This window comes from Contarinia nasturtii, unplaced genomic scaffold (assembly GCF_009176525.2).
Source record: "Contarinia nasturtii isolate CC-2019 unplaced genomic scaffold, AAFC_CNas_1.1 Cnas_scaffold_533, whole genome shotgun sequence".
Classification (NCBI taxonomy): Eukaryota; Metazoa; Arthropoda; class Insecta; order Diptera; family Cecidomyiidae; genus Contarinia; species Contarinia nasturtii.
This window is the reverse complement of record NW_022197885.1, coordinates 4,486,018-4,513,356: the sequence shown is the minus strand read 5'-3', so window position 1 is coordinate 4,513,356 and position 27,339 is coordinate 4,486,018. Positions and strand designations below refer to the sequence as shown.

At 33.7% G+C, this 27,339-nt stretch overlaps 1 protein-coding gene and 1 long non-coding RNA gene across 2 annotated transcripts; one reads left to right on the top strand and one right to left on the bottom strand.

The window, feature by feature from the left end:
• Positions 1-583: 583 nt before the first annotated feature.
• LOC116339691 (helix-loop-helix protein delilah) lies at positions 584-12,649 on the bottom strand. Its single transcript, XM_031765719.1, has 2 exons — positions 10,289-12,649; positions 584-3,224 (listed from the first exon to the last, which is right to left on the bottom strand). Exons 1-2 carry the CDS (start codon positions 10,289-10,291, stop codon positions 1,992-1,994), a joined length of 1,236 nt encoding a protein of 411 aa, XP_031621579.1. The 5' UTR covers positions 10,292-12,649; the 3' UTR covers positions 584-1,991.
• A 9,013-nt stretch (positions 12,650-21,662) lies between these two features.
• On the top strand, positions 21,663-22,596 carry LOC116339866. The gene is made up of 3 exons (XR_004201032.1): positions 21,663-21,815; positions 22,079-22,341; positions 22,427-22,596. It is a non-coding gene; the product is annotated as an uncharacterized LOC116339866 (long non-coding RNA).
• Positions 22,597-27,339: the final 4,743 nt, after the last annotated feature.

The following is a 27,339-nucleotide window of genomic DNA, read 5'->3' as shown; positions in this document are numbered from 1 at the left end:
ATTTGGAAACATTTTGTGCGGTGAGATGATTTCAAATCACAATATTAAACAGTTTTTTCATGTCACTTTTTTTTTCATCTTCAGTTGCTCCGTTTAGTCATTACATACTATATGATGATGAAAACGCTTAGCTCAAAACAATTGAAGGAGCTATGATTTAAGACTCACTTGCATCACCGTCAATGATTACAAAAGAATGCAGTTTTCAAATGTAGTTTATTTTATTTATATCAATACCGCAATACACAAAGGCGTTTCAATTAACTAGGAAAAGAACACCATTAACTACAGAATTTATATTAGTTCATCATGACGTGATGGCTCAATTTCAATACGCTCGCAATGACGCTAATTCTAAAGTGCACTTAATTTAATTGAAAATGTAATAGATGCGCATAAAATGTGCACAATTGTGAAATGAAATCAATCAATAGATTTATCGCTGCATGAAATTAAAATGTTATTATATACACTTGACTCATTGTACAAATTCAATTAAAAACGCAAACCTCATTGTATGTTTCATTACTAAAAAAAGAACTACTGAAATGAAAAAAAGAGTCAAACAAAAAAACAATAATAATTCATGTAAAGTCATTTTAAATTTATTTCGTAAATATGCGAAAGAATAATAAAAAAACAATCTCTATTTTATCCAAAATGGGACCTAATTCTTAGCACAGTTTTTCTCGTACACGTCATATACCCACTTAAAATTATGCAAACAACGAACGATATACATTGATGTCTGTTCCTTATAAATCCGAGCATTTAATTAAGTTTCAGCACATAAATCGACACAAAAATATGGTAAATAATATCCACTAAAAAATTATTGCAAATAGTGTGTGTGCGCTGTGCGCGCGCGTGTATACATTGTGAAGTGCAATAATTTATGTTACGATAGGATATATATCCTAAGAAAATACACACGAGATAGAAATTTATGAGCGGTATAATACTCGAGGCTCCGTTTTTTCTTCTTCTTCTTCAAAGGCAAGCTCTGTCTATGCGAGACCGTTTCCATCAACAATTTTACTTATTCCATTGCACGTAGTGTAAGATACTCAAGTGTGAAGCTCACAAGTGTGATTATTTTTAAAATGGGTCATTTACCCAAAAAGCACAAAAAGAAGACGAATTATGTGGCATTCTCAAGCTACCAAAAAACAACGTACTTTTTTCGAAACAAAATACGAAATTAAAGTCAACATTGAATGTTCCAGAAGACATTTTAAATTTAGCCTGACTAATGTAAAAGCACATTAAAACGCAAACAAAATATTTTACACTTAATTTATGGCCGCAATATAAGAGTCATACGAGCAATATATTTCATAGTGTATAAATGGTTTTTCTTTTTTCGTTTTTTTTTTATTCACTCGAATAAATGTCTTTCGGATCAATGAAGTGATTTTTGAATGTCCCTATGGCATAATAAAAATTAAAGAAGAAAAATAAACGCATAAATTTATTAATAAATTAATCTCGAAAACTGGCGTCTTTTAGTCGACAAATTATACAATATCATACGCTGCTGGTTTCTATCGTCATCATATGTTCAAAGTATTTCCTGTTCAAACATGTTTTTCACTTTCGAACAAAGTTTCAGCTGATCGGCTGCTCATCGATTTTTTTGTTGTTGTTGCGAATCCTCAAATATTTTTGCACCGGAAATCCCCCTTAAATTCTATAGTAGACTTAGCATTACCTACTGACATAATATTTACTGTTTATTATACGTCTAATTTACACACGAAAATGAATAATAATGCTAAAAACAAACTTTACAGTATTATAGGAAAATAGCACCTCTCTCGCCTTAAAATATAATATGACACATTGAGAAAAAATTGGGTTTCGCAGGAATGATTTACACTTATCGAACAAAACAGAGAAGAAGAAAAAAATTATAATAAAAATAATAAAATATATGTCTGGTTGTTTAATTTACAAGTAAAAGCTTAAAGCAAATATCGCGTCATATGAATCTATGTTAAATAAATGTCGAGTGCTGAATGTTCGGGAAAGCCAGGATTTAAAAGATCACCGAATGGGCTGAATGCATCAAATCCACCGTCCAATGGGCTAAGACATGGTTCAGGAAAATGCAATGAATCGGTGTCGGAATCGAGAAATAGTCCGATATCAAGACCGTTTGACATGGTCATTGATGATGGCGGCGAAACCATTGTGCTAATAAATGGTTTTGTCGATTGCGTTGAAGATAACGGCGGACTCAGACATGGTTCAGACAAATGTAGTGATTCACCATCCGATTCAAGCATTAAACCCAAATCAACTGGGCTATCTGTTGATGATGATGGCGGTGTTAGACACAATGTGCTGATATTATTCGGTATCGCATCATACAATTGAGTTTTCTTCGTCGTGCTATTTTCAATGATTTTATTGGTTGCTTTTGTGTTGGTTTTTGATTTTGTAGTTTTTCGCTTGCTAATCGTTTTATTGGCTGTGGTTGTTGTTGATTTTTTTGATTTTCGTTTACCTTTAGTCGCTGGTTTCGTTTCCACGTCGGTTGTGTTATTATTATTTATTGCCATGGTATCGTTGTTATTATTCATGAATGTACTGCTCGTTGGTGTTTCAATTGAGCTTTTGTTGATAATATTATTTAATAAGTCGGTGTCGCATTCCGCATCGGATGATCCAAGAATGTTGGTAAGAGTGTTAATGTATTTCATTGCCATGCGAAGTGTGGTGATTTTCGTTAATTTTTCATTGCTATTAGTTGGACTGTTGTCACAAAACGAAACTGGTACACATTGTCGAAGATGTTCAAATGCACTATTTATTTCACGCATTCGAACTCGTTCACGTGCATTGGCCGTTTTTCGTCGATATTTACTTAATGGTGCGGCTTTTTGTTTTGTTTTTGCTTTTTCGCTTGATTTTTTATTGGTTTTTGTTTGTTTTGTCATTCCTGCGTTCGGCGTACTTGAATCGATTGATGTATTCACCGCACTTAAGGCATCCGATTGATCAGTTTTTGTACTATTTTCGATTTGTTTGTTTGTATTACGTGTTGAACGCTTTTGTCGTTGCCGCAACGAATACTTTTCGTTGGGTTGGTCCGTTTCGGCAAGCGATTTTATCGTGTTTTGCTTCATTTTGCTCGGCATTGTATTCGTTTTTGTGTGATGCACAATCGAATGGTGTGGATGATGGTGGAATTGGTATTGATGGTATTTGTATGAATTGATCTAGAATTGTGGATTAAAGAGAGAAAAAAAGAACAAATTATTAAAGAAAATCATAATATGTTTTTACTTCTATAAAAAACAAAAAATGAAATCAAGTTATACAAAGGAATTAAATGCAAATTTTGTGGCACAACGAAATGACAGAGAAAAAAAATGCACGTTCATTTTTTATGATTCATTCAAGTAAATTTGATTCACGATATTTGCATTTTCTTGAATGATCACGGTGCATTGCATGCGCGGTAAGAGATTCCGCAAGATATATATAGTGTAAAAATCACGTTGACTTAATAAAGGAACAAACAGCACAAAGGGTGTGACTTGTCAAAAAACCAGAAATAGAATTTATTATGCTATTAATATTGTGCCAAAGGTCCTGCCTCGCAGAGCATACATCAGAACCGACCGAAATGCTGCATTAAAAATGCCGTTGCAATTTGCAACGTGAACGCGAGTGGAAAATTATCACATCAATTACAATTTTATTTGCATTTGTTCCTTAATTTAAATGAAAATAATGTTGTAGCCAGCGAGTCAGATCGGTTGCATTTCGGTTCGCGTTGTTGTTGTTGTTGCCGTGCAATTTAAGGTGATGAAGAATCGAGCGAGAGTAAGACGAAACGCAAATGATGAGCATTATAATTTAACAAGTGAATCTTGTGTGTGTGCGCGCGTTCAATGCAAAAACAAAATATACATTTATCGCGATCTATTTTACACCTTCTTGATTTATCTTGGTTATGAAATCAGCGCGTACACGATGTTCTCAGAGGATAAATTTATATGGTTATTCTTTGCCGCCTATTTTGTCTCCTTCATTCGAAATTACGAAAGTGAGTGAATGAGTCACAATGAAAGATTCTATGCGCTCACCATCTTCACACACGTAAATCCTAATTAAAGTGACTAATTTCCAAGTAACTAAACAAGCAACGATTCATTTCTAAACGTGTACACGCAATACAGAGAATTGTCTTTGCAGAAGTGAACAAAAAAAATAAAAAAAAAACACACAAACAAACTTATATTTAGTGCCAATTATATTGCAGTGTGCGCTTGCAACAAAGTCAGTTTAATGTGCAATCGTCACATGTGATTTACTGATACCATAACGAAATTGTTGAATAAACCAGCCAATATTATGGTGACAACGACATTTTGATGCGTTTATTCGTTGTTGTCAATAAAACGGGTCGAACGGTGCAACGCAACCAAGAGCAGCATAAGAATAAGAAGTATATGACGACGACAACAACGAAAAAAAAAAACAAACAAACGAAACACTCTCAATTCATAGAGACGAACCGATTCTTCTAACGTTTGCTCGTAAACTATTTGAAATACAACCAATTAATTTCGCAACTATTGAGTAGCATTTCACAAGCAACAAAGAAAATAAATTTAAACGTTTTCGCATTTTATAGTCGCATTAATTTTAGTTACATTTCAGGATGTCGGACTGTTTTAATGGTTTTTAATCGTAATCTTCATTAAGATACAATATTCAAATGTTTTTTTTTTTTTCATTTTTTTCAGAGTGAGTGCGACGGAGCATTGATTTCACGCATTTGAATTGATCGTATGCTCACGGATGTCATGGAACATTTGATGAAACGGACTTGAACGAAGACTCTATCGATCTATTAGAAAACGATGATTATTCCATCGTAATTTTTAGTCAATTAAAAGAGATAGATCGAGAGAGCCAAACGGGGTTTAATTTAATAGTAACTGTGAAAAGGTGGGATAAACACATAATCATTGTCCGATCAAAAAATTGTCTTGGGATTATATTGTAGGTGCCTTCACGAACGGTGAACCATAGTTAAGAATTTTAGTGCGGTATTATCCGGAATATAAATGCGATGTGATTCGATGATAATGTCAATGTGTGTTTGCTACATTTCAATTTAAAACTCATTATGAATGAAACATATTTTACTCACAAGTAATACGCTGGATGGTGTTTAAACCGAAAGAATGTTCGATAACACAAAAAATGATATGAGAATGACATCAATGAACGCTTACATCAATGCTATGTTTTAAAATCAGTGCCAAATAAAATCATTAAGATATCTCCCGAAGACATTTTTCTTCGGTTATCAGTATCAATTACTTTCCCTTCCCATTTGTGAACTGTCGTTTTTTTTCTTTTGTTATCAAAAGTCATTTATGATCTTGGAAATGGATTCGAATTTGAAATTCCATTTAAACGATCGCCACCAACACCACACGGAAATGGAAATGGTGCAACATTTGCATAGTTACACTATTTACTAACATGATTCCACATTTGGGATCGAACGAGAGAGAGTCGAAACAAAATAAAAACACGATTAAGGAACGCATGTTGTACAAATTTGTCTTCTGTTTTTCAGGTTTTTTTTTCGTGTATGTGTTTTCGCCTCGTTCGTTCACTTAATTAAATTGATTTTGTGATTGTCTCATTAATAAACGCTGATAGTGATGATAAAGGCGGCAATATTTCGTGAAACATAAAAAAAAACAAGTAGGAAATAACGACACAAATTCAAATATCATTTCCCCGAGATCTATTTTTAATGGTTGCGGATGCGATACATCAGTGATTTGATGCATTTCAATTTTGATAGACGCACTGACTTACACTGTAGCATTTTTTTGGGAGTGGTAACCACTGAAACAGTTGATTTCTTCTTTTACGGCAACAGAAGCGAAGAAGTAGCCAAAATTACGGCAATTTAAACCAAAAAACTCCTATTAAATTCTGGCATTTCTTTCGTTTCGCCCATTCGAAATGGCTTTATACATTTCTTTCCTGTAATTGTTTTAACTGAACTTGTAAAAAGTCATTCGCTTTGTGTGCCACACCTCTTTATTATTTCGCCAGAGATGATCAAGCGAGCGCATTGCTCTATTTATTAAAGAGAAAAAACCGTCGCTTTTCAATTTAACGGTAGCACAGAGAACAACTGCATTATGAAATTACCGTGTGCACTTTTGCCGAAGCAATCGTTCGCCTTTATATTTAATGAAGAAAAATGCAAATTGAAGTTGATGATTCCATGTGCGGTTTTAATTTATGGTGTGTATGCATAAATAGTGGGGCTTAGCATAAACAACCGATTAAACCACAATCTTGAACACTCAAGTGAGATTACAATGAGACGGAAAAAGAGTGGCTCTCGCTTACTACATTATGTTTACTTATAAATTTAACTCTCTTTTTTTCGAAATGAAAAAAATACTATTTTTTTCCTTTCACATGCAGCTCACAATGGCGTTTTTTTCCTCTGATTGTAAATAAAAAGGCGGCAAACATAAATCAATAATAAAAACTTCAAGTGAAAACACTCTTGTTTTTTTCTTCTCTTTTTCTCTCCTCAGCATCCTTTTTTTGCAACGATATCAACAAGCGTATAAATTGAATGGAGAAGAAAAAAACACAAAAGAATACACTAAATCATATTTTGATTGCTTTGCAATCTTTACAACGCACATTTTGTTCATTCCACTCTACATTGAATGAGAAAGAGAAAAGATTTTTTTTATTCAATGTTTTCATAAACTATTTCATTTAATGCGTTGATGCCTGACACGAGTCGCTGTTTTACGATCGAATCTGCGTTGCTTGTGTTCTAATCAAGACACACTCAGACACACGAGAGAAAGCGAAACAAAACAATTGAATGGGCCATTAAAAAAAAATTATTCCAACAAAGCCGATCGCGACAATAGCACATTACACAAAATCTACAAATAGGCAAATTAGTCGAACAGAGAACGAGAATATAAAACGATAATGAACAATTTCACGGTTATTGAATATTTAAATTCATTAAATCGATCCCATTCATGCTGCGCATAAATAATATAATAACATATACACGCATTACAAATAGAGAACAGTGTATGAAATGAGAGAGGAGAGAGGGACAGAGAGAAACCAAACGAATTACATGGAGGCTTGTTCAAACGATTTGCTCGTCGTTGTTTTCTAGCCAATCTAATTGAATCTGGTTGCCGCTACTACTATTTTTTTTTTCATTTAACAAAGCGTTTGCCTTTTTGTTGCTGTTGTCGATAGCTTAATAATCTAATAGACGCGAGCTACAATAGAAAATCGATTTAGAATGAGATCGGTTGAATATAATATTCCATTTTCGTTCAATTTCATTCGAATATATCGATAGACACGAATTCGATTTGAACAAACCGTGAGTCTTGAATTTATGGAAAAATATTTCTTGGTTGGATCACTGGCAATTTTATGCAATGTTCAATAGATCTATGACATGTGTGCGCGCCTTCGAAAAATATTCTTTTGTATACACAGTTTGCCGATCAACCGATCTCGATTTTTTTTTGTTTTACATAATTTTTTGTTTCATTGCATTTATTGAATTCGATACGGACTACTGCTCTGCAGCTTGGGTATGTGTGTGTGTGTGCAATGGGTGTTCGCGGCCAATTCGTTTGACTTGTCTCAATCAATTAATAAAATTTATTGAATTTCAATGAAATTCATGAAAATTGTATTTTTCCCGCGTCTCACCAAACGTTTATCTAAATTGAAAGAGAAAATGCCTTCGGCGCAGTGATAAATTCTCCGTTTCGATTTTGATGAATTTTATTTTCAATGCGGCGGCGACGACGGCAATTTATTCCTCTTTTTTTCACGGATCATTCGGTTTTTATTCTCTATTTTCATAATTAAATTAACCATTTTTAATGGGTTTCTCTGCGCCGAAATTGATAATTTTTGATTTATCGGAATTTCAATTCATTTTATGGAGAAATAATTTGTGTGTGTGTGAACATTTATTTGTTTCGAATTTAGATAAACATTTTTTTCTCCCATCTCGGAAAAAAAAGTCGTGCATGAAGGGAACGAACAAAAATGTTTTACAATTCGTTGTTTGGAACAAATTAATTAGCATTTTTTTTGGTGCTACACGCACAATGCGGTGGAAATAAAATTCACATTACGAAACTCATTATAACCGAATTAATTCGAACAAATGCTCACTTACACACCAGCCAAATTAAAAACATCCAGAGAGCTGTTCCTTTTGCTCATCACGCTTTCTGACTAACATTTGTGTATGTTGTTGGGTTTTTTTGTTTGTATTTCATTTTAGTGCCGTTGAGCAACAAAAATTGTGAAAATCCGTGCTATATTTAAACGTTTGATGTGCACGTGTGTTTTTAGGCAAACCAAAACGTTCACGACATGAACCGTGTATTTATTTTTGGGATAAAATAACGTTGACAATTTTTGGAATGAGCGGAGGGGAGCCCTTTGCAAACAAGCACGTCTAAGTATTTTGATGCGCATACAAAACAGATGGAAAAAGGCGTCGTCGCAATGGACAAAAATAAAGAGAACATCCGTAGCAAATGTTTATGGCATGAGCTGATAGAGACGATCCTCATTTTGAATTCGACGACGTGCTTTTCATCAAATTCGCCATGCATTGCGTATCATGAAAATTGTCTTATTCTCAAAAGCACTGTTAAATGATTGATCTTCTTTTCTTATTACAGTTGACGCGGCATAGTTTTACAGGTTCTTTTTTTCTGTTGTGCACGCAACGATGAAGAAAGTGTAATGAGGTAAGTGAAACCGATTCTCAATTAAAATGGCTATTTTTACATTAGACGATGACATAAATATGAATTTTATGACCAACATGGAAATTCATCTCATTATTTGTTTCGCTTGTGTGTGTGTGGCTTGCACAAAGGTGGGTATATATTTTTTTCTTTCATTTTATTTTATCGATACGTTTATTGCAAAATATGCTTCGAACACCGGATGAACAGACGCATTTAAGATTGGAAATAAAATTTAAGAGCTTCTAACGACTGTGTTAAAAACAAATGCATTCACATTCTGTGCAAAAACATACGCACCACCACAGAATTAACTCTGTCACTGTGACTAAGTTGCGAACACGTTGCGACAGTGTCACATTTGCAAAAATATACACACGTGTAAAATTGTAACCCGCAGACATGTTTCGTCGTTTCAAAATGCAAAAAAAAAAACAGAAATAAACATCTCTACTTGATCCACCGATCTCTTCTGTTCTAAATAAAGTTGTTTTCAATTTAATTTTTTTCAATTGTTGTTTCTTTGCATCAATGTCAGGCTTAAAGAGCTATAAATTGTCCACTGGCGCTACAATTCTTGCGGTTTCTATTTGGCAGCGACGAAGAATAAAACCACCAAAATGCCACATATTTAACTTTTGTAAAATTGTTCTGACAGATCTCAGTGTCTCTGTCTCTGGTGTACAAAGTATTTCATGCACAATATGTGTAAAATCTTGCGTTCTCTCTCCGTTTTTCGATTGATATTTTTGTTTTGATACGCTGTTGTAAATCGAATGCGTTGTGCAACATGCATCAGATGTTTCTATTCAATCGGCCTGAATGTAAACGGTGCTTAGGATTTTAAATCGCTTATGAAATATATACATCTCTCTGCGCTAGACAACGGGCAATCGCCTGACGGGCGCAATTCAAACGCGAATAATTCGTTTACAAAACACACATCACAAATTACACAAAACAATTACAATAAAATATTCAAAAAAAAAAAAACAACGAACAAAAAAGACAAGAAATAACAAGAAACACGTGAAATGCGATGAATCAAAGAAATGAAACCTCGAGTCAGATTGAATGTGCAATGGTAAAAGACAAGCGCACATATTCATTATAAATTCGTCAAAAAAAAGAATAAAAAGTCTGCTTGTATGATGCATAAACATTACATTACATTATGTGAATGTGGCCGCTGGGCAGTGTACAAACATTTTTTTTTCTTCTTATGTTATATTACATTTTTTTGATATGCGATCAAGAATTTATTATTTCTCGTGTCTTCGTTTGATGTAAATTGAATTTTCAAAAAAAGGTCACAGTGCACCAGGAAAAACAGCCATTTTTTGAAGTAGAAAAGGTTTTGCATTTGTTTGAGCCTAGGTTTGAGCTGTGCCAAAAGACGATTGTTCTAACATATATTTTTAATTTGATTGGATTGAATTTATGTTCAAGTAAAAAAATGTACAAACCATTTGTTTATTCAATTACTGGCCAATCGCTCGAAACCTTAAGCTTTTCGTTGGAATTCCTCTAGATTAACAATCACGCAAAAAAAACGCGCACAATGATTTTCAGTGGAGAGAATGAATGATGTTGTTTATTGTCGCTGTCTGATTCACGCGCTGACTCCAATCGGCTCTTGATGAAATCTCTCTCTTCGGCAGCAAAAAGATAACAGATTCACTCTCAGATTGGTTTTTTCCCCTTTTGATTTACTAAATCAACCGTCTGTTGAAGTGTCTATAGTCTTTTTTCTTTAACTTTCAAGTGTTCGTTTTTAATTAACGACGTATTTTGTTGCACTTTTTATGGTGACTGTCGTAATTTTCGCGTTGTGTTGTTTCAAATATTGTTTTTTTGTTTTTCGATTTCTTTTTAGTCTAGTCTGTTTTTTTGTATGTGTGCAAAATAGTTTCATAAAATTTCCTTCTTTGATTTCACCATTTTATTTGAGTCCATGGACAACAAACGAACAAAAAAATTGAAACGTTCAGAAATAGAGATGGCAATTGCAAAAATCATGTTCAATTTGCACCACTAAATAGAAAAGATAACACACGAAACGAATGAGCAATGTGTATGTAAAAAAAAATAGTGTGTCTATTTGTTGGTAATTTTTCACAAGAATCCACTTGCACATCGATGTACTGCAACACATACACAACACTCGATTCAAAGAACTCGTCTACCAGAAGTCGTTTTTAATTTATGATCACCATATTTATATCACTTGTCCGTTTTAGCATCGTTGCGCATGCAAACGACAAACAAGAACAGAAACAAAATAAATAGACATCGAATGCGACAAGGCAGCATCAAAAGAAACGAAAATTCTTAGTGCTTGTGTTACACTTGAAATCCCCGATACGATAGAGAAATTGAGTCGAGTTGCTTGCACACACAAAACACACACACAAGCACATCCACTCTGATGCTCGATTTCAAGTATTGCAACTGCCACCGTTGTTTTAGTACATGCCTTTTAGATGTTTATGAACTACCGTTCCTTGTTTGTCTCTTTTTTGTCTATTCCTCACTATCTCGGAAAATGTTCGCAATTCAAATTCAAAACAGTCACTGTACACACATTTATCCGGCCGCCGTTTATGTCTTGCAAAAAAAATATGCAATCGCAGAAATGATAACGAAATGAATGCGATCACGAATGAAAAGAAAAAAATCGTCCACATCAAACATGCGTTGAATAGTTTCTTTCCATACCTTTAAGGTATTCACGGATCTTTGATCGATTTGTTGGGCTAATTCTTCATTTATTTTGCGGTTGCTTCACTTGAATGCTTGTTGCCGCTTTTTTATGGGCTTAAAAATGTAGTCATAACGACAACATGCACTTTTCATTTATTATGGCAACCGGTTCGCTTGATTAAGCAAGGACGATCAAATCAAGTCAACTTTGATGTTGAAAAAAACAAAAACTGAATACACAGTTGTTGCGCTTCTATTTAAATGTTTTCCTTCTTGTTGTCGTTGATTTTTTTTGTTCTTCGTCTATTTTTGTGTGCGTTCTGATTCAATGATGAAAACTGAATGCGATTTTAATGTAATTTTTTGTCCTACTCAGCTGACACGATGAGTTAAACTGTCACTATTTTTTTTGTCTTTGCGATGTAGAAAATATCGAATGGTTTATTCTACGTTGTTCTTGTCCTTATCTTGTTGTCTATTTATCACATTTAAATGCATTAAGCAAAAGCCAGTGTTCTTTTGATGATGGTGATGATGATGGGCATGAAGTGTTTTAGAGAGTTATTTTTAAAATCGTTGCTTTTTTTTCTCGATTCTATCGAGATATTTCTTTCTTTGTCAATAACACCAAAATAGGAAATAAGCGAACAAAATTTAATGACGGCAACAATTTATTTTGGCTCTTTTTTTGTTTAATTTTTAGTTGTCGTTGATTCGCTGCTAATCTTCTTTCTTTTCGCGCATAAATTATGACTTTTTCATTGACCAAAATTGACGCCTGCGCACTTGAAACCAAACAAAAACCACAACAACAACTAAATTCACTAAACTCTCCAAAAATGGTTACTTGCCAATGAGTTCAAATATTATTGTCACCACTTCAAATAAAACATTTGACTCATTTTGTCCATCACGCGCAGAGTCTTTAAAAAATATATATATTGGATTTTTTTATGATTTTTTTTTCTTAGCCAGAAAAAGAATTATTGGCTTTTGTTCAGAAATATTTTTTATTGTCCTGAACTCACTCAGTCACTTTAAAATTAAAAACTTTATTTCTCGTCGAATTGAACAAAATTGTGTGAAACACAAAATGCTTCGCGCACAGTAACGTGACAATGCGACCAAATGTGTGAAGAGCATCAGACAAACTGAGACAAATGAGCAGTGTACACAACGCACAAGCCTATGAGCCTCCAAATTGAAATTCGGATCTTGATCAAGCGACGGAGAATGGAATAACAAAAATACTCACACTCAATTCATATGATGAATGCATAAGGCGCGGACACACAGATCACTCGAAATAGGTTTCGATCAACGTAAACGGTAAAGCATGCCTTCAACGTGTTATAAACATCGACTCTTTTGAAGAAGCAGAAAGAAACAAAAAATCAACAATTCCCCCTTCAGCTGACTCACTGGAAATACATCATTCGCACTTCATCGGAATGGAATGAGCGAATAAAACGAATGAACAAACATGCACGAACGATTCATGTGGAACAGAGTTCGATCGATGCGCTCGCTTGTGTGGAATGCATGGGGAAATGTCTCGCACGGAATTGACTATAGGCTTTCAACTTACGATACAAATGAATTGAACGTGTTACTGCTGCAAATGTAGTCCAGTTAACAATGCTGGCGAGATCGAACGTATCCACACCAGTCGACCAGCATGCAATTGAACGAAAGAGTGGTGGCACAACGAGGTGGAGATATAAGTGCCGAGAAAACATTTTTTTAACGAGTTTCTATTCCGTTGTGTGTATGAGATTTTCTGTAAAAGTTCAGCTAATGAAAATTATCGATAAAAAGCAACAGTAAAAAAGCGGCACAACCAAACCGATCACCTCTGGTGTACGTGTGGGGCAAGCCACAACTGCATCCAATGATAAATAAGTTTTTAAGCGCTGATAAATTACGATGCTGTCATTGTTTTCATTATTATGTATGTGAACTATTGCATACGGCACTTTTGACTGAAATTGAAACTCGATTTTTCTCGCTTTTATTTTCGTTGCTCTTCAAACTTTTTTTTTAAATTTATTTGAAGCAAGCTCACATATGAGATACTTTGATCCGCTTAACATTAAATTTATATGCTATTTGTTCAGTCTTGTTTATCGCTTATAATTGGCCGTACCTTTTAAAAATTAAAACTTTTTGTCGTATAATTCCATGCCACACTATTTTTGTACGCATAATTTTTTTGATTATTGAATAACATTATGTAGCTGACAGACAGAAATTGCCCACCACCTTTTTTTTTACATGAAGATTCCAATAGGTTAATAAAATTCGATTTCACTGAACAGCGCATAACAGTCGCTGTGAAATTGCCATTTTGTGTAATTATTATGAGCTTATTGACATACATCGTTACGAAAAATATCGTGAGAAGCGAAATCACTGAATGAGTGTGTGTGTGTGTGTGTTTTCTTGTCACTGTCGAATATAATCGAAACCGCAAATCACGAAGACCGTCAACGCTCATTGTGTTGGCGTTGGTGTTTGTTTTTCATACGAAGCCCCTGAATAAATTGATAAAAACTCAATCTGAAACATCTTATTACATATGCGATCCCCAAAAAAGTATACCAAGTAGCTCGTGCATTTGAATGTGGGATTGAGAATGCTTTTCGAATTCAAAAATAAGTGAAATTGACAATGTCTTTTTTTTTCAATTTACCTCCTGAATAGGTGGTAACTAGATGCGATTACTGAGAGGAATGTGAATGATATCGATGAAAATAATTTAAACACCGATTATAATTATTATTGCCAAATGAATGTTCAAGCGGAGAAAATTTCAGGCGTCGACTTCTAGGCATAATTTTTATGCATGCGACGTAACAGAGCACACTTTAATTTGTAAGTGGCGTTTTATAAAAAAAACACAGAGAGCGAATTGCTTTTTACAAGTTTTACCTAATTTTCGTTTTTATTATCTTGCAGCCGCATAAAATGAAACAGGTTCAACATACAGTGGACGCATGACTGGAATTACACACGGGTCTAGTGCAAATTCTTTCAACATTTACATTTTATGACCCTTTCTGTAAAATGTACGAAATGTATTTAAAAAAAACAACATTCTACAGGAGCATACTATTACTTATTGACGACCATTCGTTCACTTTGAAGATGTCGACAATTTTTGTGCAATTTTTTTTCAATCGAATTGTTTTTTAGAAAAATGCCGAAATTGTCAAAGAGAACAATTGATCGTATTTTTGAAACAGCAATAAATAAATAACTGCATTCAAACTGCAAAGTATTTTCACGCTTTGATATTTGTAAAAAATGCCATCTGATCTATATAAGCGGCTTCAACAAAATCAAAATTGTAATTTTTGTTCAAATTAAAGGCACTTTGAAGATGAAGTCTAAAATGATCTTTATCGCTGTTTTTTTACTATTTGCAATTGTTGGCGAAATACATGGTTTTTCGATGAAGCGATCTGCCAATTTAGGTAATACGTCTGTATATATTACGATTGAATTATAATCCTTAACAATTACGTCTGTGTTACTTCAGGTTTGGTTGGTGGTTTGGACGAAAATGTGGGTGGATGTTCAGAATCTAATTGTAATTCTTTATGCTTGGGATTACAAGATGACGCTGGAATATGTGAAAATGGTGGATGCATTTGTTTAACATTCTATGACAAGAAGTGAAGATTGAGCAAAAATGTGGCTCTCTTCCTTCGATCAAATTTATTCAATAAAAAAATACAGCTACTGTTTGCGAAATAAATTCTGATTTTAAAGATACCATGTAATGTAGTATTTTTTTCTCAACTTCTCTTGAGCAATAATTTGGGTGAGATATTAATGGTTCTATTTGAGTTCAATTGATTTATTGAGATTGAAATTAAAATATATGAAAATTGGGGCAAAAATCGTTGGCAACACATGTTGCGTTATGTTCATGACACTTGACACTTGTATGCGCATGTTGAGAAGGAAAAAAAGGTGCCAATTTGGAAGTAGCAAAACTCAGGCCATAATTTTTTTTTATGAATGACTTAATCAATTTGATGAATGTACTGGAATTGTTTTAAGCGGCTTGTTTGGCCCCAACTACAAACATTTATGTTTATACCATTGGCCTGTTGTGATTTCGTTGTAAAAAGCAATTGTATTGGTCCGCAAAACAGAAGCAAATTTACAATTGAATGCTGTCGTATACAATGTAGCCAAGATGGACTCCACACCACATTCAGAGAGTCGTGGATATTTTAAATATGCTATGTTGGTAGCGTATTGAATGAAACTATGGTTTTATTGCAAAATTAGGGGCAAATAGAGTTGAGCCGGAGCAAAAGTGCATGGTTAAAAAAGTAAGCATGTAATAATTTAATACAAACGACATGACAACCAAAAGTGCGCGCTGGCGCGAATGGACATAGCAAAAAAATAACAACAACATTGTGTCCGTTTCCACGTAACGAGAGAGTCATTGCGCGTGCATATGAGAGCCGACAATAAAACATGCATTTTCGAATTGTAATAAATTAAGCGAATGCTCGATCACCGCACCGTTCCATAAATATCGGAGTAAACGCAGCGAAATAAAAAAGAGAATTAACCGTAAATGGTATGTCCTGTTGGCATGACGTTCGTTTGTTTTTCTTTACTCAATTTACCGTACGAAACGATCCATGTGTTTGTGTTTTTCTTTTGGCCGTGTGGCCTTTTTCTCCTCAGCTAGTTGCTGGCGTAATTTTATGTGTGAGTCGTCACCTGAATTGAATTGAACGTGCAATACTCGCGATGGAAATGAATCGAATAAAATCATATATATGTGTTTTTTTTTCGTCGGCATGCATTCGAATTCGAAACGAAAAGCAAAATTGGTGAACGCCTGTATTACATGACACATAAAACCACCAATCCGATGCGGTGTCATACACAGCCAATACACACAATCACTCCTTCGGTTCATACACGATGAATCGAAAATTTATTACGAAAAACAGCAGCACATTCGAATGAAGGGAAAAAAAGTACAACAACAACACCGCCGCCGCGACCAGAAAAATGAAAAATAATGAGAATGAATAAACCTGATCAACATCTCGTTCGCAAATAATAATAATTGTACAATGCATGTGTTTTGTTGGCTTTTTTTTCATCATTCACCTCTTTTTCTTGTCGGTTTGCGCTCAGTTTTGGAAAAGAAACTGTTTTCGTCACTGGAAATGTGTGTCACACATGTTTTGCACGTCCAATTTCAACTGCTCTGGCTATGAAATCTGTAATGTACGATGCGATATTAATAAAATTATGGATGTTTCGCTGGCGAATTGCGACACCAAATAAAGACTACATTGGCAGAAAACCTTTTAATTTATTTTTGTCTTTCATTCAGTTGGGCTGTTATGCGAAACACGAAGAAAATATATGGCTCCGATATGAATCACTTTTGCATAGGTTTGTTTTTCCTCCTCTTTTCTTGCCTATTTTTTTTTTTGTTGTCGGAGCGGTGTGTGCATTGGATTCGATATGCTCCATTATTTGAGATAATCTAGAGTTGAATGCAAAAGTTATTGCATTTCCTTGCACCACGCGCGAACAACACGACGGTATAGTCGTTTCTTTTTTTTATCAGCAATGCGATGCAACATTTCTACATTGCGGATTACGAAACAGATTGATAATAACGAAGTCGGTGCATAATTTGATTGTCGGTTTGGTTTAGTTGCGACCGTTTCGAAGAAACCTGATACACCAAAGAGTGTGCGCACATTGAACCGAAAAGTGAGTGGAAACATCACACACACTACAGAGTGAAAAGAAGAAAAAAACACACACATGAAAAACTGCATATGATTACGTCAAATGTATCGAATGTGTTTATGGTGTGGCGCCACAATGTCCTTGTTTTGATCTGTGGCGAGTGAAAGAGAAAAAAAACCACTAATCGAATGAGCTACATGCTACAGTTAACATTTTATTCTGTTTTGCATTCATTTCTTCTGTTGTTTTACACAAATTTCTGATCCGTTTTTTTTCCTTTCGTTCATTTCAAACCAATTTTCACTTGTGGAAGTGTTTCGATGCGATTACTGTTGATTACTCTTAGCTCGCCATTTGAATCGAAATGATTTGAATTTTGAACGGTTGAATTTCAAGAAATAAATCATTTTAGAAAGCAGGTTCCGCACCAAGTCTTACGATATCACTTTAATGGAGAACGCAAACTTATTCGAACAAACAGTGTGTATACAATTTTTTGTTTCAATTTAAATTCTCGTTCTCGTTAACTTGTAGTTTAATTTCTTGTTTGTGTGTGTGTACAGAGAAAAAACTCCTCGAAAGACGAAGAGAAAAAAAATGGAAGGAACATTTAATTAGTGTCGCTGAAAGCACGTGTCACGACATGAACATTTTGACAGCGATTGGTGTGGAAGGTGCAAATTCATTGTTAGCTATTTATTACATTGTGGTGCGCGCAATGTAAAAAGTGGTTTTTATGATGTTGTTGTTGTCGACAAGACTTAACGACGAGTTGAGATTTGTTTCAGATGTTGTTGCTGCTGCTGTTTGCTGCAACCAAAGCGAGCGCCTTCATTGTCTTCATCAAAGCGCATGTAGTGCTTATCTAACTCAATGGCACTTTGCAATCTTAACTATTTTCAAGTGATTTTTCAAGAATTCAATTTTTTGTTGTTCAACTCTTTCCACCACTCATCACAAGTACAAATCAAAACAACATTCGACTGCCGGCTAAATTAAGTAGCGCGTTTGCAATTTTCCGAGATTTTGAATTGATTTTTATGAGTACAAAAACTTCATTTGATTCGCATATGAACGATGTTTTATTTTCGATATATAATTATATGTTTGTGATGCGTGTTGTAAAGTCTGTTTGCTGCCCAGTCCACTTGAATATTTCCGTTTGCGAAGAGAATGAAATACAGCGAGAGAGAGAGAGAGAGAGACCAGCAACGTTTTGTGCACAGAATATTTAATGAGTGTGATTGAACCGGTACACACAAGTGCTGTTTATGCACTGTAAAACGTTAGACAACGGACAAACATTTCAAGGTCCCATAAGGTTCGAGAGTCGCCGATATGATGTTTTTATGCAGTCTGGTTTTCTCAAAGGGTTTCGTCAATCCAAACGAAGCGATATTAACAAGTGCATTTCATTTTAAAGCCAATGGATCGCTTTTTAAAAACATAAAATTGTTTGCCTGGCAATTGCTGTTCATCGGTTCTGTTCGGTTCTTTTCTCAATTCCATTACATTCGCTGGTATTTCAGATTTTTGCTTTATGTCATTGTCCATTGCATTCTTGATTGTTTTTTTATGTGCAATTTTCATTGCACGTTTGAACAAATTCATATACACATTTATGTTTATGCCGTTTTGGAAAAAGTAGTTCTCTCCATGGATGGTCGAGAGCCATATTAAGTAAAGAAAAAGCTGAACAAAGTGCTTTCTTTCTGTTCCAGCAATGCATACTTCAGCTATAAAATGCTACTGCACGTAATGCATCAAAAACCGACCTGATCAAATGCATCTATTCATTTATTGTTATTTACCTAAACCAATTGGTCCCAAACAACACAATCAACAGGATATCGCTTCGTTCAACCGTGGAATGTTGCACACGATGATCCTATTTTGTGTGTCAATCGTTTCTGTTTTCAGAACGAAATCACTGCTTGGGGCCGAATGACGACAACAGCAACAACGACAAAGAATCATTATTATAAACTTGCAGCATTTTGATTATTTTCCTTTTTTTTTCTGCATTTGATGTTTGTTTATTGCTTGTTGTCGTTTGCATTTAACCGGCGATCGGCTACCGCTCTTCTAGTTTCTTCTCTTTATTTTCTACACTTGAAAATGTCAGTGGAAAAAAATTTCTTCATTGCGAAAACATTTCGCTCTCTTCTACTAAATCGAAGTTTATTTACAGAGTGCTCGATTCAAAGACATTGCTGCAAGTGCAGTTGGAAGAGTCATATGTTTCAATGGCCAAACATGATGCTTATCGCGCAGACACTATAGCAACAACCTTGAATATAGCCTTGCATTCTTGAGCGTACACTTTTTTTTCTGTATAGACGCACGCGTCAACATTCGTTATATGCCTTCTTTCTTTTTTTTCCGTTGCGGGGCTCGATGTGTGTTCATATGCATTGATTTGTTTTCTCATCTTTTCTTTTTACTACTTATCATCTATTCATGGTGCATACATTTATGGCAAACCGTATACTGTTATCGAGTTGTACAAAAATTATACAATCTATATAAAGAACGTTTTTCATATTCGGACGGAATGTTTCAGCCAAATAAAGTAAAATGAAAATGTCTAGAAATGTGTATACGATGATTTTGAATCGTACTGTTATCTGAGATCATTGTCAGTCAAAAAACTAATTTTTTCCAACTTGACCACATATCTGATCAATTACATCATCGTTAAGGTTGTGCACCGTTTGCGCTTGATTTAGAAATGCATGTAAATCATAATTAAATTGCATTTCGTTCCATTTCAGCAGGTGAATAACATTTCATTCCACCATTTGACAAGCATATCGTTAGTAATTTTAAATGATTTTTTTTTATATCACTAAAAATGGGCATAATTTGTTATAATTGAATTTTATCCCATGCATTATTTGCCATTCATTTTTATCTTGCACTTGATTCAGTCTCCTTATTTTTGGATAGGTAATTGTGTAAAAATTTGTTGTTCACTGTGTAATTTCGAATTTATGATTTGCATGAAGGAATACAAAAAACATAAATGATCTTATGCAGATCGAACGTTTACCAAGAAATAAAAGTGGCAAACGACTAGCGAATCACGAGGGAATTTGACATTCATATATGTTTATGGGGCTGCATTAATATATTTATGCCAGTTACCTAGATTCAATGATCTGATATGATTGAAAATGCATTTGAATGTGTTTAATTGCGAAATGCACAGAAAAATATGGAATAAAAGCAGCAACGACGAAATAAGGAAATTCGCTTCGGTTTCGATATTATATCAAATCGTTATTAAATTATACGATGAAACTGAACGCCAAACATACGTATAGTTTACATTTAAGTATCGCTCAAATTCACAACTATCATTAGTATAAATACGTGAATACGGCAATAAATTAGGCGAATAAATTCATATTATTTAAATGGTTTCGCTACTATTTCTTTTATCAACAATAGCCATCAATATTTGGTTTCGAAAGCATCAATTTATTTTTTATGCTTTACGGTGGTATGAAATTGCCTGCTGTAAATGCTTTATATTGCAGATAATTTTCGAATAGAAAAGAAAAGTATTAAAACGCAAAGTGAAGTGAAATTATGACAATTGTTTTATAATTTACCTCCTGAGACATGGCGCGTCAATGGCGCACTAGATGCGATCCCCAGCAGGAATTTGAACGAAATCGATAAAAAAAGAATTTAAACACCGATCATTGCTACTTGTACAAGCGGAGAAAATTTCAAGCAGCGGCTTCCAGGCATAATTTTTATGCATATACGACGTAACAGAGCACACTTTAATTTGTAAGTGGCATTTCATAAAAAACACAGAGGGAAATGTTTTTGCGAGTCTTTTTTTACCTGATTTTCGTTTTTATCATCTTGTCGCCGTATAAAATGAAACAGGTTCGACATACATTGGACGCATACCTAAAATTACACACTGGTCTAGTGCAAATTCTTTCAACAAACACATCAAGCATTACATTTTATGACCCTTTTTATAAAATATACGAATCGAGCATTTAGGAGGTATGATTCATTGTTGCTTTTTACAACAAGTCGTTATTAATTTATTGGGGGGAAAACTTTTACTTTAAATTGAACAGGATTTGATAAGCCACACAAATTTCACAAGAAAATGTGCAAGATCTAACTGTTAGTTAAGATTTTCCACAGATCAACCCCTAGTTTTGCACACAATCGAATTTTTTGAGCAATTGTTTTAAGGAAAAATGAGAAGAATTGATCGTATTTCTCAAACAGTAGTAAACAAATAACTGCATTCAAAGTGCCAATTGTTTTCTCGCTTGGATATTTGTGATAAATGCCATCTGGACTATATATAAGCGACGACAGTGTTCAATTTAAATCAAATAAAAATCGTCACTTCACTTCAATTCATAAGTTGTTACACAGTTCAACAATCAACTAAAATGAAATTGAAAGCGACCTTTTCTGTTCTTCTTCTATTTTGTGTAATATTCGGCCAGTTGCGAGCAGAACTTAATGAGGACATGGAAGATGTTAAGAATGAAGTCGATGAAGGTAAGAAGCAAGCAGAAATCTCCATGTAAAAATATAATAACTAATTGACTGCAAATAGGTGATCATAGTCAAGTATATGACATTTGTGTTTGAAATTGTTGAATTTTTGTTGTTACAGTTGAATGAGAAATCATTTTTGATTTAACAACAATTATTCACCAAAGTCCGCATTTTTGTGTTGAATCATGAATGTCAGTCGATTAGCCAAAATATTCGAACTCGAGTGTAGTTTCTAAACAAAAACTATATCTTTTATATTATAGCAAAAGAAACAAATGTTATCGAAGACGTAATTGAAGATGAGAAGCCACTATTGCCACCAAAAAAAGAGACTAAGCGCCCAACCAACGTAATAGATATAATTGATGATGAACTTTGTCAATGGAAAAGTAAAAAGGGGAAAAAGGCCGCCTCCAACAAATGTAAAAAAAGATGCAAAGCAGAAGGTCATACGAGGGGTAAATGTGGACACAATCACGTTTGCCAATGCAGAGAACGTCAGGTGAAATCCGTAAATCAATGATCGGTAAGTGTTTCTGAAATAAATTCCGAATTTAAGAGTCAATTTTTGCTATTATGACTATAGTCATTGTGATCAATTCAATTTTCAGATCGAATGCTAACAATCAAATATAAACCAATATAATGTAAAACATGTTTGGACCTGGCTTATAACATCGATCAATGGTACATAATTCTAAGAGGGTAAAGGGTTTCATTTATACAATTTTTCTTCAATTTGTTATTTCACTGCACTTATTAATATAATAATAAACACGTCATGGACAACTTTATCTGCAACATTGAAATTGTATAATTTATGATGTCTTCAAATAAATGCCTAGAGCATTTGTTGCATTTTCTTACTTCAATAATGTTCAATTGCAGAGCACATTTCGATTTGTAAATGGGCATTTTGTGACAAAACAAAAACACGGAAAACGTTTTTGCAACTTTCCTCTTGATTCTCTCACGTTACCTTATAATTGCATAACATGAAACAGGTTCGAAATTCTTTGTACGCTTGAGCTTTGTAATTATACACATAGTCTAGTGCAAATTCCTTCTTCTACATTTTATGACCCTTTTTGTATTAATATTGAAAATGAATTTGAAAAAAAAACCGCATTCTACGCGAGGTTAAGTTCCAGTTGCATTTTACTACACGTCATTATTGTTTGCTTGAAATGTGTTTACTGCTTTGAATGTAATATAATCGAAAATTCTGCGAAAATTATATGTGAATCATTTAAAAGAAACGGTGAACAATTGAAAATGAATACTGATAAGGAATGTTCAGAAATATTGTAATCGTTGAAGAATGTCACTTTAGCCAAATAAACAAACAATTTTTATTGTTGTTTTAAGACAGTACTAATTATGTAAACCACTTGATTGGGCTCTTTTATACTTCCTTCTAACATTTTTTGAAAAGAATTTTATATTATTTTTCTTCTTTGGAATTATTCGATACGTAATCTTAACTATTTAAGCTGAAATCGTGATCGTTGTATGTTCAGTTATATATCCAGTTCAAAACCACAACTTCAATCGAATTTCAGACGATTATACAGTTACGCTAACGAAATGGATTTTAAACTATTATTTGCCATTTATATTTTGACTTGGGCAAGCTTTGGAAGTGGCGTTCCGTTGGAAGTTTTTAAGAGAAACACTGAGTGAGTGCCAATTGATCGATCATTTTATTTATTCATTCAATTTCGTTTGATTCAAAATATCACTTCTATATTTAATTTTGTATAATTTCCAATATTTTTAGCGACATTGCTACGACACCATTATCAAATTCAATTAAATTTATGACAATTGATTTAGGTGCAAAGGATGACGGTATATTAGGAAGCGGACAGCCTGTACCCCATCTACTTTGTAAGATGAAGAAGTTAGATTCTAACTTGTGCACACTTTCATGCAGATTTTATAAGTACGGAAATTCGGGCTTTTGTGATGAAAAAAATGTGTGCCGTTGCTGGAATGTCTCCAATTATAACACAAATACCATTTATAATTGAGTAAAGTTAAGAGCTATTATGAAACAGGCTTTTCCTTCAATAAATCAAGGCATGTGTTTGAAATAAATACACACTTCACTAAACTTATTAGTTCTGGTCCAATTTCTTTATTATTTCTTTAATACATTGGGCTAAGATATCCTATTTGTACGTATTAGCCCAATGTAATGACTGATGTAACTGCATCATTACTATAGTTTAATAAAACAAATAAATTGTGCATTGAACTATTTCGGTACATAATCAGAGATTCTGACCAGGGGGTCCAGGGTACAAAATACCCCCTCCTGACGAAGTGTTACCCCCTACGAATTTTTCAAAGAATTCTTTTAATTTGCTAGGGTTTTGGGCAACGAGAGGAAAATCTTTCGATTTGATAGGGATTTTCGAGCCAGATTCACTGAGATACCCCCGCCCCCTAGGAATGACAACATGAAAAGATTTAAAATCAAATTTACACTGGATAGAATGAACTTTCAAAATACCCCCTTCAGATTTTCCCAAATTACCAAGTCCAGAATCTATGTACGTAATAGAAACTATTTGAACTTAAAGAAATCAAGTTCAAAGTAATTTATTTACTCTCCGGGAGTAATCTATTTACTAATAGAAGATTACTACTAAAAATAGATTACTCCCGGAGAGTAAATAGATTATTTCAAAAAAATAGTTTTATAAGTCGCAAAATGATATATATAATGGCACTATAGCGAGCCAATAGCGGGGAATTTTAGACCACATTTCGGAGGGCATAGGTCCGAAAGAAGAAAATTACCAAAATAAGGTCCAAAATACCACCACCCCTAAAATAACCCCATATTCGGATTCCTCGTGAAAAATTACGTTTAGCTTTCCATACATCATGTACCCCAATACTCCCCCAAAATCGGGTCAAAAAAATTGATATGTATTTAGGGACATTTTTATACCCCAAGAAGGGATCATGGAGGGTCACTATAAGAACAAAAAATGGGGTATTTTAGACTTCAAAGGTCCGTATATAGGCCCCATATTAATTTGGAGAAAAATGTGTGATGCTAAATGTTTTATTTTGGACCCCTTTTCTACATCCAGCAGGAATTTTGAAAAATAAATTCTGATACGCTGAGCATGAGCATGTTTACTGGTGAGAATAATTCTTCTCGATTTTTTTTTTCAAATAATTTTCTATATTTTTTCTATTAGCGACAACCTGCTGCACGATCAATGTATGTTTTCTTCAAGATTTCTTGAAATCATGTACACTTGCGTGCCGAGAATATGAATATGGAAATTCTAGTTACTGTGATAATAAAAATGTTTGCCGTTGCAATTAAAAAGTATCATAAATCGAGCTTGTTTAGTGAATTCAGTAAATCAATGAATTCTTTTTAATGTAAATACATACAATTGCAGAATTAAAATAAACTATTTGCGTATATTTTGTCATTATTTGAACTTTGAACATATTTAAATCAAATATCGTTATTTTATTAAACACTAATATTGTTATAATATTCACTTATTATTCGTTTCCATTCTTCATCATAGTCTTAAATCAATAAATAATCACTTGAATCTTTTCATTAGCAGGACAATTAAAATGTAATCAATCGTAAATCTATGAACCAATAGCTTAAATCATGGAATTACAATTTCAAATGTTAACAATTCATGCAAATTAGAGATAGTTAAAAAAATATCAATTCATTATTAATAACAAGTAAGTATTTGAAACACGTTTTCGAAACAAGTATCAATTTGATTTTCAAATCAATCAACGAGCTTTCCTGAGAGCAAAGATTACTCTCTCGGTTGTTTGTTATTTGACTCTTTAAAAAGGTATTTAATACATTTATTATCAGCGACAAGGAATTAACAAAGCTCAATTAATAGCTATAATTATTTATTCGTAGGATACAGTGGTAAACATAAACTACAGTAAGTTCGCGTAATAGGATTTCTCACTCAGCAATGGACGAACTTTGACTTTGGCACACAAAATGAACTCACATTTGTGGAAATCACTTGAAAGTAGAAACGAGTTTAAAATCATATGACCATTCGGTCGGTTTTACTGTATATTGGTTTGTAGTAAAAATGGAATTATTAATTAGTTGAAATTTTTTTAATGAATTTGATAGCACGTCATCACTTCATCCGAAACTATTTTTTTTTGTAAATTCTGACCAAGTGTGGGAGGGGTTTTGTCGGCAAAATAACCGATCGTCGATCGATGCGTATTAATAGTACGTTCGAAAATTATCGTAAAATTGTGATCAATTGATATTCATTTGATATCGTGCCAATTACGCATTGCACAACAAATTAAAGATATTTGAGTAATAAAAATGACGATAAATTCAGCTGAAAAAAATCCAATGAATAATCGGAAAGTTAGAAGCAAGTATGCATGAAAAAATACAATGTTCGATTAATACTTCACCAACCAATCACGATCATTGCAAAAACAACATTAAAAATTATTAGTTGTAAAATTGATTTGACAAAATATTTGTCGAATGGTTCAATCACTTTTATTTTATGGACTGCAGTAAAATGTAAAAACTGCCAATTATAATGGGAAAAAAGAGGCACGTTCTTATTCTCGTGTCAATCGTCAAATGTTAACCTACACAATGTAAAAATGTAGAAAATAAAAAATTGAACTCGCTTAGTGCATATTTATTTATAGTTAAATACCTATTCAAGCGTTTTTAAAAAAACACTTCCACAACTTATATTTGCGGTCACATGAAATATTCCATTTTAATGTTAAGCTACAAAGTCAATAATATTGTTTACCGTTTAAAAATAGCCAAGAATCTTAATTAAAATTGGGTAATACAAGTGTTGTGCGCAAAAGTGAAAAGAAATTGAACTTCAAATTGTCACTTTAAAAATAACAGAACTTTTCTGTGTGGAAAACGAAAGCGCCATTGTAACATGAAATCGACTCCGTTTTTGTCATTTGGGTTCAAAAATTATTTAATTTTTTTATATATATTTTTTGGATTCATTGAAAATCGAAAAAGAATTGTTGAATTTTCGACTCTTTAATTATTCGATTTTCGACATAACTTAAGCAAATGTGAACATAGTAAGTGATTTTTTAGCAGTTGTCAAAAATACGATTTTAAAGAACAATGAAAGCATGATGATCACTGCCTGTTTTTTATTCATTCACACATTTGAAACGACTTTTGTTCTGATCGGTTGAAAGTTGTGACTGTTTACAAACAAAATCTGAAGTGGATCTCAAGAGCAACGGCATGGAGAATTGTTCTCTGTGTGATTAAAAAATAAAAAGCACGTTATGTGAGTAAAACTTCAAAGTACTTTGGCCGCTGTAAGGCGAGCGATCGTTCTTCAGTGTGTGAGCGTCTGATTCGGTTAAAATCGAATAGTCATCGTATGCACGATGTGTGTGCCTTAGAAAAAGTCGTCGTTATCGTCTCGTGTGCGCTTTTTTTATTGTATCTCTTGTTGTTGTTATTTTTTTCGGCGAGATC